The sequence below is a fragment of the Aptenodytes patagonicus genome, chromosome 1 (assembly GCF_965638725.1).
Source record: "Aptenodytes patagonicus chromosome 1, bAptPat1.pri.cur, whole genome shotgun sequence".
Lineage (NCBI taxonomy): Eukaryota > Metazoa > Chordata > Aves > Sphenisciformes > Spheniscidae > Aptenodytes > Aptenodytes patagonicus.
Genome location: NC_134949.1, coordinates 151,325,299 through 151,340,696, shown reverse-complemented (window position 1 = coordinate 151,340,696; position 15,398 = coordinate 151,325,299). Strand labels below are relative to the sequence as shown.

Here is a 15,398-nt window from a genome sequence, read left to right as displayed (position 1 = left end):
ATTCACAAAGAAGGAAGTTTGCATAATCAGAATGCAAATATTTGATATACAACTTACAGAACAAATTGAGATACATAGTTCTATTTTCTTCAGAAACAGTTTAAACAGTAGGTTTCACTTACAGTTACAAATCCATCCCTTAAAAATATTCTGATAAATACCTTTCCCTGTGATATCAGTATTCCCCGTAACGTGTCAAACCCAACTGAGGGTCCTTGGCCAGTTTCATCAAGTCTTCCTTCAAGATCAAACATTGGAATGCAAGGACAGAAGAGTTCAGAAATGTGATGCAACAGCAGAAGCCTGTTTCTCAATGAAATGATGGGAATTTCCTGCAGGTGATTATACTCCATAGGAACCTATGATAAGGCAATGATATCCAAATGTAATTTAGAATTATTATACGCTTTATTTTATTAAACAGGACAACAATTTACAAGATTTGTAGGTAAATTTGTATTAGATAGAGATTCAGATACTTGCTTATTCACACTGTCAAAACTTAATACACCGAGTTGAGTTGTTTATAAAAGATACTAATAGTATCCATTTAAACTGAAACAAGTATTAGAAACATGACAGTTAGACTGTTCTTGCTATTCCATATTTTACAATTCTCTTTATCCATAAATAGACACATTTTACATCCCATCATCGCTACACCCAGGCATTATAGCTGAAAGACAGAATATTCAAAAAACAATCTTCTCAACGTAAAGCAAGCAAGGAAGAACTCCCTTGGAAGGCATAAGATTTTCATACCTGGAATACAGATCTAAAATTCCTGCCAATTTGCAAACTGAGTTACTGTTCTGCATTGGGTTAACAACTGAATGAAGAGGTTTTCTCACCTCAGAAAATTGGAATCCTTCTTTGGAAATACGGAAGTAAAACAAAGTAACTGGCTCAAACTTGAAGTCAAATCAAAGCGCACTGAGCTTATGCAGGGATTTAGAAAGGAAGTAAGTCTACTGAAAGATCAGCAATAAGCATACTAAGTATGTTTAAAATCTGAACACAATAAGCCAAAAATATTACCTGTGTAGGGAGCTTGCCAGCATTAGCAGGTTTACTGGTTGACCAAGCTAAAGTATGTGCTGAGCCACAGGCTACTCTGTTGATCTTTTTACCCTGAAGTGCTGCAACCAAGCGTGGCCTTTGGATGGCATTAGTTGTTCCATCTCCAAGCTGCCCTTCATCATTATCTCCCCATGTATACACTTCCCCTAAATCAATAAAAATAATTAATTGTCCTGAAGCTAAGATAGAAGCTTTTTGCCTTTTTTTTTTTAATTAGCATTTATAAATCATTTAACCGAATGAGGCTTTGGACTGTAATCAAGATTTCTAGGACTGATGGCCATCCTGAAATCCACTATCTAGTGCAGATAAATCTTGAACGACACGGTTAGGCCCATGGTCTATGTAGAGCAGCTAGTATAAGATGCATTTATTTCCTCATAGTTCATATAACTTAAAAGTTCTGTTCCAGAACAGGAGGAAATGGTGGAGCAGAAGAGTAACAACAGATACACCAAAACCAGCCTGTATTTGATAGTTTCATAGCAAAAAAAGCTGATATTAAAAAAAAGAATTAGAAAAGACTTAACATTTTGTATGAGACAAAAGAAAAGATCCTATAATAGGTTGTGTTACTAGAGAGGACATTAAAATGGATGCTTACTGTTGCAAGATAATTGGAAAATACCTGTAGAACAGCAACCTTGTTTCTGAGCATTCATCTTCTGCAGCTATATCCTATTTCACTAGCACCTATAAAACACTCAGTTATTGTGCAGACTTGGTAATTAAATGTGAGAGTGAGTCTGCTACAAAGAATATTCAATACCTCAACCTGCTCTGTAAGAAGCAATATTGTTTGTGCAGTGCTTCATTTAGCAAGCTAAACTTGCTCAGAAGACCCTGTAAAAAAAAAAGCCCAATCCATTCATTCTACTGCTTGACCAATCTGTAATTACTTTTAGGGCTCTATATTTTTCTTTGACTATCAGCATTTATGAAACTTAAACTACTTTTTATTAATTAAAAACCTTCAGTTGGTTTTATGTGATCATTTTAAAATCAATGACAAGCTTGCTGCTCAAGAAATATGCAACATCTGCAAACACAAAATATGTCCATGCACATAGAGGACCAGCAATTTTAGCAAGGACACCCTACCAACAGCTCACTAAAAAATAAAGTTTCATTTTTTTCAAATTCAGTACTGAGAACTAAGTAAATTATTTGATTTTTATACCATCTTCAGTGCAGCAAACACAGTGCAAAGACCCAGTAGCAATTGCAATGACTTTCTTTCCTTGCAGTCCCTGTACTTGTCGTGGTCTTCTAACATGGTCATCAGATCCATGGCCTAACCGATGATAATCTCCTTTGCCCCTGCACAGAGAAGGTAAAACATTTCAAAACTGTGTTTTAATTGTGGAAAAAAATGGAATGACAGCCTGTGTCTGATATTTGGCCTGTAGATGTATTCATAAACAGTCCAATATCAAAATATTCCCCAAATATTCAACATTAATCATCCCTAGCTCGTATGACATGGATGTGATTCTGCTGGTATATTAAAAATTCTTAAACCTCCAATATGCTGTTCCTACTTCTTCTATGTAGGTCCTTATAGCACTTTTGCAGGGGGTTGTTTGGTTTTTTTCCCTCTTAAAAGGATCAAGTATTAGAAGCATTCATCTGCAAAAACAGTACGTTTACTGACCTCAGAGACTGGAACTTTGTACAGTTTAAGGATATCTCTAATGCCATGCAAATAAAGGGGCAGATGTTGGGAAGGTATTTTGTTTAGTCTTTTCAAACACTTAAGTAGTAGTTTAAACTACAAAATTTTGAATGGCCTAGGAAGAATAAAACAATGAACTAAAATAAAATTCTCAGACTACAGCCACCACAAGCTAGACACAGTTTTGGTAACATAATGTTATTTATGCTATCATCTTGCACCCTGCATGACACTTCAGGCTTATACTTCTACTGACCTCCTTGGAACTTCTGCATCTTGCAGTGGTCAATGCCTGGAATGACAACTCTGTGCTTAGGTCTCCAAGACAAAATACTTTGATTTTTCATTCAAATAGCACTATAAAATGTTCCCCAAAGTGGTAGATTTTATTACTAATCAAGACAGAGGAACTCAAAAAAGTTTTTGATTGGGGGGGGGGGAGGGTGTCAAAACAGTGAAGGCAGTGTAACACGAATACCTGTTGCAGACAAGGTTACATCTAACACTGTCAAAATAACTAATACAAAATACTTACCACGTATATACTGCTCCAGATTTGGTAAGAGCCACAGAAAATTGTGATCCACATTCTACTTTAACCACTCCAAGGCCTGTGAGGGAATCAATCTAGGAAAATAATATCAAATTAAATAAAAGTTAATTAAGGAGGCTATAGTTTCATAGGCTGCACTGTCTTAAGTAAAATATAAGGTGGAAGTGTGTAAGTGTCAATATGTGTATTTATAAATTAAAATGTGTATGTAGATCAGTTAGCAGAATGCTACTCCTTTCATCTTTCTACCATTTACTACTTAAATATTAAAAAGAAGCTCAGATTTGGCAAACTGTTGAAGATAATCTCTAGTATGTTTTGCCAATAGTTACTCAGCAATTGCTCCTCAGTAGAAACGGTAAGGCTCTGTCTGAAAATACTCAACATTAATCATCCCTAGCTTGTATGACATGGATGTGATTCTGCTGACATAGTAAAATTATTTAAACCTCCAGTACACTCTTCCTATTTATTCAGTGTAGATCCTTATGCCACTTTACCATCAACCCTATGGGACTGATTGATAAAACATAAACAAGCTCTTTTCATATTGTGATACATCATCAATATCAATTGATACCCCTTTCTGGAATGAAGTTATGACTTTAGCAGTACTATGGAAATTTATTAACACAAGGAAATATGAAGATTTCTTGGCAATATCTGTTTTGACAGGAACCCAAATCAAAATGAGAAACATTGCCAGAACCAATGTTCTCCAAAGAAAAAACCTTGAAGTGCAACTTAACAGTCAGCACAAAATTTAAAGACTCGTCATTGTAGCCTACAAAGTTCGTTCTTAACAACAATCAGAAGAATCCTGATGTCCCCAGATGGGTGGAAGTTTGCACATATTGACAAATCTGTCTTCAGCTTTCTACATCAACCTCATGGTTTCTAAAACAATGAAAAATTACATTCAAATACCTTCATTGGTACTTTACAACCATCACTGCCTCCTCTCCCAAGTTTTCCATAATCTCCATCACCCCAGGACCAGACTGTATCATCATCAGTCAGGCACAGTGTCTGTGCATCTCCACTGCCACAGGCTATGTCAATCACACGGTAGCCCTGGAGAGCTTCCACCTGTAAAGAAAGCACCCATTTTTGTTCACAATAAAAGACTCGGTCATTTAGTTTCAGAAAAGATGACAAACCCAACTTGGAGAGGTGTTTCACTGGAAGTACAAGTCTGAAACACCACAAGAACAAGCAAATAAAGGCAAGTCAAAGGGCTTTGCTCTTTTCTAACCAGCAAGATGAAAACTAACTACGTGTTTTTAAATACTGGATTATTCCTTTTAATTGGTGAACTAGTTAAATTTTTTTGACCTAAAAGGTCAGGGAAAACAATTCATACAAAACATGTGAGGTTATCAAAGACTATATTCTGTTTAAATAATTTCAGGCTCTCTGGGTGAGTACTGTATACAGTAAGAAAAAGAGAGTCTTATTTTCAAATACTCTTTTACTAGTTTACAATTTTCTAGCACTTGCATCATAATCTGAATTTAATCAACATCTTTTGAAATGCTGCCATCTAGTGATAAAGCATGAGATTTGGATTCACAAATTAAAAGGATGGTGACCCACATATATCACATCCCCCCATCCTCACCCCTACTTGAAATAAGATTATAGGTAGCACAACCCATCATCCACAGCGGCATAGAACTTCACATACTTCAGTTCATCTACAGATTATCTATTTTCATACTAACCAAGAACATGGTGGGGGGAAAGATGTATAAAGATGTATAGGAAAGGCGGGTAGACCTTGTTTTTTGGGGGCAGGGGAACGAGAACATCTGGATACAGGTGATAAGGTCCCAAACTGGACTAAGAATGTGTGATACCTTGTCCCACAAATTCAAGCACTGAAAAAAGTTAATGCTTGCATGAATAGAAATATATGCACAGACCTATGAATAAAAATGACAAACTAACATCCAGTTTGATTCAACTAATGTAATCTTATTCTTTGCTGTATTTTCAGCAAGAGAACACAGGTAGCAAAATGAACTCTCATTTCAAAGGCAGGGCAGTTTTCTTAATACCTCTATTCTAACTTAAAGCTCTTACAGTCTAGTTCACAGGAGTACAACAGTCTGAATTACAACTCGTCAGTTAATCAGTATACTCATTCTTCCTACATTCAATACTGTCCAAGTTCTCAGATTTACCACTTAAGAAACAAATGGAAACAGCTATCTTCTTCATCAATAATTGTTTAACTCAAATTTCTTTAGCAACTAGCAATTAAATACTTCATAATTACTTAGGTTAAATTCTTATTAATTTAGTATATACATCAGTAACATCTCAGTATTCAATCCTGAGAATTAAGAGTATAACTATTATGTCAGGAAAAAAGCAGTTTGCAAGTGACTAAGTGGCTATCACTGTGTAGCACTGTATGTGTGTATAATCACTGTGTGTATATATCTATATCTATATCTATCTCACTGGTATATTTTCCAGAAAGTAAGCAATGAAGGGACCCAGTGGATGAGGAGTTCACTTGTTACTTTCAGTGCAAACTACTCCTGTGAAGGGGTGGAATTTACTTACTGGGGGGTGGGATGTTTGATTTGAGGTTTTCTTTAAGTCTTCTCTAAAACAAATTCCTTATAAGCTGTTTAGTGACCTCTAGCAAAGTTTTGCAGCTCCACTTTCACTTTATTCTTCCAATCCATTCCTGTTTTCTAAAGCAACTGTTCATTTCTTACAAATACATGCCACCATTTTGTCCTTTCAGTCTTTACATGCAGAAATGCAAAAAGTTACGAATCAGAAGGTAAGAACTGGACTAAGGCTGTATAGAACTCCAAAGGTTTCTTACCAGTTTAGGTTTCAGTTGGTCCTCACTATCTCCATGCCCAAGGCGTCCATATCTCCCCTTTCCCCATGTAAAAAGGTCTCCTGCGGCTGTAATACATGCGCTGTGTGCTCCCCCAGCAGCAATGTCAACCACTTCTATACCTCTCAGGGATTCAATTACACGAGGACGATCACAAGGGCTGAAATGAAAATATTTGTCTTGACAAAACTTCTAGAATAGACCATTCACGTTCACCAATGTATGGAGAGAGGTTTTTAAAATGAGTACGAGGACACCTAAAATAACTGAGTATTTGCTTAATATCCTAAAGATTTAAGTTTAATTAGTCATTCAGAAATATTTTTAGAGGCCTATAAAAGCTAGAAGTATTTTACCATACAGCATTACAGGTAAGCCGAAACTACAAAAACTTCCATTAAAATCTAGTCAAAGCTAAGCATTTACCCTGGAAAATCAGTCCAATTTAAGATACATTATCAAAATTTCTAGCATAAAATGTACTGTTGCCCCCCATGGACTTCAGCATTCCTTTTCCTTTTTGGATCAGAATATTGTTATTTTTAACGCAACATAACTTCTCCTTTAGCGTAGGCAACAATGCATGTGGAGATCAGAAGCAGAATGGCAGTTTTGCTCCCTGAAGTGCCTTGAAGTTCCACATACCTACAAGACAGATCCCAAAGCAAAGCCACTGGACTTTAGCATCCACAGATGCGTTAGAACACAGTATCTAACTACAGAAATTAGAGTAACTGTTTGTCTGAAAAATATTTTGTGGTTCTCCAATTTAAAAATTTACATTTCCACATCACTACTTAACACTGACTTCTACATATAGGCAGTACTCATACACGACTTCAAATACATAGCAACTATAATAAGTATCCGTTAATAGCTTTTAAAGATAATGTTTCAAAGTGTTACTTACCTTCGGTTTCCATGACCAAGTTTACCATCTTCTGCTTCACCCCAAGAATAAACTTCTCCCTCAGAAGACAATGCCAAACAGTGCTTTCCTCCTGAGTTCACCGCAACTTTCTTTATAAACACGTGTTGAATGGATTCCAGTAAAGTTGGAGTAGAAACTGACTCTGTTCCTCCAATTCCAAGCCTACCACCTGCTCCGTATCCAGTGGCATACAGCTTTAAAGTGAAGAATAAAATGTAATTTTGTTTGCCTCTTGAAGAACATTCACTAGAGCTGTAGAGAAGAATTCTAATGAAGGTATACTAGAACACAGTTAAAGGAAAGCCTGAAAAAACAGTTTCTTACATGCCTTTACACCCTCTTCTGGAAAATAAGAAATATTTTTAAATATTTCACAAAATTTTGTAAAAATATGGCTACATTCAAGTCAATATGAACTGTCACTGACTTAATGGATTTCATTTTAAATCCTAAGGCTGATTTTGTAAAAGTATCAAGAAACCATAGCTTTGCATGATAACATTACAAAATCATCTATCACCTGTAGGTCTTTTTCAAGCAGCACTATTCTAGTTTTCTTTCTTCTGTGGAATATACACACCTAAACACAGTTGCTTCTTCCCCTCCCATCCCATAAATACAGTTTTAAGTACTGCTTTTCACTCTCTTTTTGTCTATCTGAAAGTAATTTCTCCCAACAGAATGATGCCAAGCAATGTCATTCATCTGTCCCTTATCCTTCTGTGAATCATTAACAAGGATGATACTGACTGCTGAGGACAGAATCATTACAGTATCTCACTAGATGAATGTAACTGTTACACAAAGCTCTAGCTAAAATTCTCAATCATGTCCTCAACACAAAGCTGCCATCTGTATCAAAATAAAGATTTTTTCAAATTCGTTAACTTATTTTTTTCTCCTATACCTTACACTAAACCTCTGCATGGTGCTCCTTTTCACTCAGGATTTAAGCACCTGCAAATTAGATCCTCCAATATCTAACTTACAGCCATTTAGCCAACTGTGAACGATCTCAGATTCCAATTACACCGAGCCGCGTCCCCCCACCCCCCCCACCCCAAGTCAGAGACACAATCACCATCCCATTTTACTGTCTGTCCTGTTTTATGGGACTCTGTGAGCACATTACTTGTATTCAGCTTTGTTTTCCAAAATCTGATCACAGTTTTGAATTGAGAACTAAGATGCATGTCTTGTTTCATGCATTTAATGCTATTGTACACTGAATACCTAGATTGCACTGGTGGTGCAAGTGGTATAGTAGAGTTTCTTTAAAAAAAAATAGTAATAATAAATCTGTGCTATGCACATTATTTTTGATTTAGCCAAACCCATTCTAACTGAGGATGAAATTTTTCAAGGGACTCTAACGAACAATTGTTCGTTGTATCCTTACTTTCCCATCAGCAGTCACTGCAAACAGAGTTTGTTCACCACCAATTAACTGCACCGGTCTGAGGGTAGCAAGAGCTTCACACGGAGTTGGGACTTTGACTTTTGCCCCTTCAATCCCACCAAGTTGTCCTCTGTGATTATGACCCCAACCATAAATAGTTCCACTGCCTCCAGCTGAAAGTGTCCAATCATCGGGTCGTCTGCAGAAAATGCAAAACAAACAAAATTTTAAAAGAGCTTTTAAAAAGTCACAAGAAAGTGCAGTTTATCATTGTACAACAATGAAGCATCACAAGATCAAACCAGTGACAGCTGAAAGAAATAACCTATTCATCCACTGGACAAGCTGTTCATCCTGTTCTCTCTTAAAGACATCATGGCACTCATGAAGAACATCCATATTTTCGTTATCTGCCATTAATTCTCGGATTTTCTTTGCCACCTGAAAAATATTTTGGATTAAACAACATTATCCAAACTACCAGTTAATCCTATCATAGTTGGCATAAAATACTTCAAACTCAGTGTATCTTTTAAAATTAAACACTTTCATATGTTCTATGAACCATTTAAAATATTCCTGCAGTACCTCATCGAGGAAAAGGCGAGGTAATGGTGTCCTTTTATCAAGAGCCACAGCAACCCTGGATGCCATACAGTATCTCCTGAACCAGGCCCATTTGTGTGTCTCTGCACAGCAAGGAAGAGTGTCCAACTCCAGATCACAAGCAAGAGCCACAAGCACCTGCAGACAATCAAAAAACATTTTAGAGATGTATCAAAAACGTGTAATAAAAAGTAATATGCATTTGATGCAGTTGAACAGCTCACAGACCAACAGGGCCTGAATAGAGTCTCAAAGACACATTAAAAGCCATCTTCATTACCCTCACTGACAGGGCAGCATGAAGCGTACCCACACTCTTTCACACGGTTACGTATCTAATTTCTTCTTCCAATCCAGAAATTTTCACAACCCCCCTGTGAAAAACACTCCTAGATTAATTAACTTTTCTATATCAAATACCATGTGCTGAACTTTTTACCTTCCATTTCAAAACTGTCGCCTTCCTACAATTAAATCAATTTTCAATTGATTTTCAATTTGATTCAATTTCAAGTCAATGTTACTGATGAAGATTGTGAACAATGGATTAGTTCTTCCCTGTATAAACTTTTACATATTTTAAGAATTTCTTTTCCTTAAGCTAGGTAAGTCCTCTTAGTTTAACTTTTAGTACATGGGAGGCTTTTTCAGCCTTTTATTCTTGTTGCTCTTCTCTAGACTTCCTCAGCTTGTTTGTTTTTACTTTGAAGTACAGGGTCCAAACTGAATAGCCTTCCTTTTAAGGAATTCCTATCTGTTCCAATGACATGTAAATAAAACCTTCAGAGTATTTAAATAAATAAATAAAAGTATACAACACTCCTATTAGGACAATTCAGAAATAACTTATCAGAAAGTGCAGCCTACTGTACTTCCAAGATGTTTTTCTGACCTACCTACCTCTGTCTAGCTAGGTACTCCTTATTCTTTATTTGTATATTTGATTCTCCTTTTAGAAGCAGTACACTGATTTTGTCAGAAAATGTTTCTGATATGGGACTACATGAGCTTACCACATCTCTCAAAAAAATCCAGAACTGTACTAATGAATTCTTTACTCATTGTACCCCATTACCTTAAAGAAAGGGCTGTGGAGCAGTTGTTTGCCACCTCTCACAATGGGATCTTCATAGTCAAACTGTCGCTGCAAAGCTTCTGGAAGACCTTTAACCAAAGCAGCTAAAGCACTCCCTGTGAAACTCTAGAGAAACCACAGAACTAGAAAGTTAGTCTTACTGTATGCATTAAAAAAAAGTACATTTAGATGACCATGACAAAACATTAGTAACTTCCCAAACTACAGTTAGCTATGTGAAGTATCATTTCCATCCATTTCCTAATCCAAAAGTATTTCTATCACTTTTTGGCAATTCCAAACCCACATCTATACAGTATCGGAATTAGTAATTTTTTTTCTAAAATGGAGTACCTTTACAAACTTGCAGACCTGTGCAAGAAGGCTATTCATTTGCACATTTCCTGTTTTGCCGTAACAACAAAAATGTTGTACATCAGGGCTAGCATTTTAATGCTTCACATACATCTTAATGTGAAAAATGTGAAGAGGAGAGCATCACTGCCTTCTTACCAAAGCTCGTGTTTCTCCATCATTATCCCCTAGAATCCGGTTGATGTTAATAGACTGGCCAAACTCTGTTGTGAGGAGTTTCCGTAGCCTCTGCAAGGCCCACATTCTGTGGCCAGCAGCTAAGGAAACATAAGCACACAAAGAACGTAATTACTTAAAACAATCATTTTAACTTCAAACAAATAGACTTAATTTTAAGACTACACCTACCTAAGGCACTCAGTTGAGCACAAGCTGCAAGAGAAGCTGCCAAGCGAGGAACTATACTCCTGTTGGAAGCAAAATTTAAGCGAAAATCCAACAAACACGTAACCAAATCCATTGAGGGACATGAAAGAATGCAACGATCTGAGAGAAGGTCTTTAGGGCCTGCAAGAAACAACAAGCAAAAACAACAAAAAAAAAGGTGGGGAAGATTTGTCCTCCGACTGAAATAAGAACAGAACATAGGGAGGATTTAGCTGACCAAACACAGCAGTCTAGAGTACCAGTCTGCATCTGAGTTTGTCCATTCTACCTCCCTTTGAAGGGATTGGAAGAAAGAGGCACTTTTGTGATATAATTCACCTAATTCCGAAACAGATGCATTTAAAGAAAAAAAAAAAAAAAAAAAAGAATTTCAGGTGAACTGTGCCTCAAAAGTATCCTCTCTTCACTGATGAAGAGGCAAGCTAGGGTGATTACGAAATATTTTTATCTCTTCCCTATGTACAAGTGCACCTCTCAGGACTTTGTTGAAAATGTTTCTTAAGTATGAATGAAAATGTTTTCTTAGTATGAACGTAAATGAACTATTGAACTTTGGCATGTAAATATCATGCAATAAATACAACTGTAAAAAGAACTGGCAAATGAAGCTACTCTCTCGCCCTTCTGTAAACGTCATATATAATACCTTACCTGCAGCTGGCATGATAGGGTAAACAGTGAATCGCCATCCCCATCCATTCACAGAGCCATCGCTGATGAACTTCCACTTTAGTTCATCCCCTGGAATTCGCAATTCACTAGACCAATCTGACCACTCACGACCTGTTACAGTAGGTAATACGAACATATTCATCCATACTGTCTGAGCCAATGCAAGCCACTCATCAATTGCAACTTCCCTCCATGGTTATATATTATAAACATCACATAAATGGATTCAAGAAAAAGAAAAAAAGCCACGTTAAAGCACATGAACATAACTATGTTACACTAACAAAACTTGTCTTAAACAGTTCAGTTAGCACTGCTAACAGATACCCTCAGTACTTTTAACACCACATTTAAAAGACAGTTACGAGATCTTACTAAAATCCACTGTCCTATTTTCAAATTAACTTTTCATATTACAGAAATATATAACAACTTATACATTAAATTAAGCTTTACAGCTTTTTCCAACCAGGATTCCAATCAGAAATATCTCAATAATGAAACACATGCGCATCTGAAACAGTCTGGGGAAAAATGGGTCAACAGTAAAAGCCCACATCATGACTCCTCAGAAATGTTAAGCACAGGCAGTAACTACCAAGACCCTTGCACATGATATAATGTATGGGTAGGTTCAATGTAAAATTTGATGAGATTAAAAACATTCCTCTAAAATCTACTGCAAATTAATAGTGCTTAAAAATGAAATCAGAGATAATAGGACAAAAGATCTAGTGTCACATACGTAAGTCAGAGTAGAAAACAGAAAGAGAGAGCCTAGATACTATTTTGGGCATTCGACAGCAGAAGAGCATTTGTCTTGACTGTATGAAAGCTCAAATTTCTGTATTACTTGAAAAAGAAAAGAAGCTAACAAAAGTAGTATCCTTTTCCAATTGTGTTCCAATTTGTTACATATACTTTGATTATACAGCAATGCACATATATTGGCAGGGGTGCTAAACACTGATTTTTTTACACTCTAACTGCTCTTCGGAAGAGCATGACAACATGCTTTTCTGAGAGATTCTCTATATTCAAAGACGGAAGATCACTCTTATATGTCTGTGTCTAGTTCCTACATCTTTTTTAGTTTAAAACGGAATATCAATTTACATAGTTTTTCCTCTTTTTTTATTGGCATGTCCCTCACAATAAATCAGTCACAGACAGTGGTACATTTCATTCAGCATTTAACAGTAAATCACACAAGACATTTTTGAAAAGCACTAGTTCTCATAACCTGATCGGACAGAAACAATTCTGTTGACACCATCCATTATGGTGAGTGGATCATGACGCCGCTCTGTAGAACACTGGCGATCAAATTCTACCCTCAGTCCCTCAGCACCTAAACAGCAACAAAGAATTTACACATTTCTACAGAGCAATCAATACCACGAACAAATGCAGTATTTTAGAAATCCACATGAGATCAAACACAGTTGTTTGGAAGCCATAGTGCTCATTAATAAAAATAACTTCCTTTGGTTTAATGACATTATTTGCCTGTAATTTCTTCTCTTTGAAAGGCTTACATCATAGCAAGCTCATGTGAGTAGGGGCTAGCAGACAGAAGACTATATTCAGAACATTCCAAACTAAAGTTGAAACAGACAAAAAATGTCTACTTACAGTTAAGGCAAATAGCTCTTTGTTGCCTGACCTTTTGGTAAGTACTAGATAACATACAGAAGGAAGCACTAAATGAAAAGGCAGCATTAAAACAAAAAAGTATTTCCCTAATGCTCAAGACTAGAAGATAGGTGTTCAATTACTGACCCTGAAAAAGACTCAGTCCTTCTCAGTTTCATAACTGAACAGAAAATGGCAATGACATATGGGTCACAGCCAGTGAACCCAAAAATGAGTATTTCACAGGATCAAGATGTTCATGCAGTATGTAAGTGTTTTAAGAAATACTTTATTATAGCAACAGGAGACATAACATGGCTTTAAAAGTTCAATACATAGTTTTGCAAGCTAGGGAAAAATTTTATGCACGCAAGCTTGAAATTAACAGAATTTTAGTAACGTAACTCTAAGAATTCTATACCTGGTATTTTAACTGTGCCACTAGAAGATGTATCATCAGTATATGGATGGCTGCTTTCTACCACAACTGGTTGCGAAGAGAGGCGACCACTTTGTGAATCAGTTGCCACATCTTCTAGTTCAGTAACACACAGCTCCAACAACATATCAGCAACCTAAGAAAAGAAAAAGATACTTTACGAAAAGGAAGTTTGATTAGACCAAGAAATCTAAGCCAGCTACGATTCTTCCCAAATTTAAAATAAATAAATAAATCACTTGTTTTCTGAATTCTGATTCATAAACCATCATATTCATTCAAAAATACTCTTTCCGGTGGTGTTAAAGCTAGAAAAACTCCTAAAACTAATAGCCAAACAACGTAAGTTTCCAGCAAGTAAATGACAACACAAGTAAGTGTTTTCTCTTACAGAAAAAACAAGCTGTAAAATCTAAACTGTAAAGCACAGGCCAAGAGATTAATGAAAGGTGTAAATCTCCCGCTGTATTCAGTGTTGGTGCAACCTCACCTTGAGTACCCTGTGCAGTTCTGGACCCCACCATTTAAAAAGGATGTCAAGGTCCTTGAATGTGTCCAGAGGAGGGCAACAAAGCTGGTGAAAGGGCTGGAAGGCATGTCCTGTGAGGAGCAGCTAAGGACTTTGGGCTTGTCTACTTTGGAGAAACGGAGGCTGAGGGGCGACCTCATTGCTCTCTACAGCTTCCTGAGGAGGGGAAGGGGCAAGGGAGGTGCTGATCTCTTCTCCCCGGTGTCCAGTGACAGGACGTGTGGGAATGGCTCAAAGCTGCATCAGGGGAGGTTCAGACTGGACATGAGGAGGCATTTCTTTACAAAGAGGGTGGTCAGACACTGGAACAGGCTGCCTAGAGAGGCAGTCAATGCCCTGAGCCTGTCAGTGTTTCAGAGGCATTTGGACAATACCCTTAACAACTGGCTTTAACTTTTGGTCAGCCCCGAATTGGTCAGGCAGTTGGACTAGATGATCGCTGTAGGTCCCTTCCAACTGAAATGGTCTATTCTATTCTATTCTAAATATTTAACCAGTATGTAATATTGCAAAACACTGTTTAGAGAGAAAATTCCGATAGTACTCATTTTTAAAGAGCAGTTTCAAATAAAAACTTTGACTCTCGAGGTAAAAAAACCCCAACAAAACAACAAAAAAACCGACCACCCACAAACACACACATAAAAAGTTGTTCAGCTACTCACTAGAAGCAAAAAGCCTTCTAGCAAAAAACCTTTTGCTAGAAGCAAAAAAACAGAATTAATGTGTAAGTGCATACATAGTGTGCATCTAATTGGGGTGGGAGGGGGACAACTACATCTCAAACCCAGAACATGGGTGTACATAGCTGATCATTATAAAGAATTTGAAAATTGGGGGGGGGGGGGAAGTAACAGTTTGAGAAATACCAGTCAATTGCCTCTACATGAATAGCATCAGTTAGGCTCTCCCACAATCCTAGTTTACTCGGACAGAGATACCGTAAGATTTCGTTGTTTAAAACTGAAGCTGTCTTGTCATTTATACCATTAATAAATAAATAAAATTTTTCTCCATTCAATGCACACCCTTAGCAAAGTCATTATTCATCTTTTTGGTTAGTGAAGCTAAGTTTAATAAAAGAATACAAAAATCAGCTTTGCATAATCACTTCTGATGTTTCAAACTAATCTTTAAGCAGTGCAAAGCCATAAATGAACTACATCATGTGAGCATCTT

The 15,398-nt window shown here is 36.8% G+C and overlaps 1 protein-coding gene across 2 annotated transcripts in view; it reads right to left on the bottom strand.

Moving 5' to 3' along the window:
- HERC2 (HECT and RLD domain containing E3 ubiquitin protein ligase 2) overlaps nt 1–15,398 on the bottom strand; it is a 118,013-nt gene that overhangs the window by 15,833 nt on the left and 86,782 nt on the right. For both annotated transcript variants that reach the window (XM_076358875.1, XM_076358882.1), the window contains exons 70-85: nt 13,673–13,826; nt 12,860–12,967; nt 11,596–11,727; nt 10,906–11,064; nt 10,696–10,814; nt 10,183–10,308; nt 9,090–9,245; nt 8,827–8,942; nt 8,502–8,700; nt 7,082–7,296; nt 6,154–6,331; nt 4,236–4,397; nt 3,291–3,382; nt 2,261–2,400; nt 1,039–1,226; nt 162–359 (exon numbers count right to left, since the gene is read on the bottom strand). In XM_076358875.1, coding sequence (XP_076214990.1) covers nt 162–359; nt 1,039–1,226; nt 2,261–2,400; nt 3,291–3,382; nt 4,236–4,397; nt 6,154–6,331; nt 7,082–7,296; nt 8,502–8,700; nt 8,827–8,942; nt 9,090–9,245; nt 10,183–10,308; nt 10,696–10,814; nt 10,906–11,064; nt 11,596–11,727; nt 12,860–12,967; nt 13,673–13,826 — 2,442 coding nt within the window. The remainder of the gene's footprint in view (nt 1–161; nt 360–1,038; nt 1,227–2,260; nt 2,401–3,290; nt 3,383–4,235; nt 4,398–6,153; nt 6,332–7,081; nt 7,297–8,501; nt 8,701–8,826; nt 8,943–9,089; nt 9,246–10,182; nt 10,309–10,695; nt 10,815–10,905; nt 11,065–11,595; nt 11,728–12,859; nt 12,968–13,672; nt 13,827–15,398) is intronic.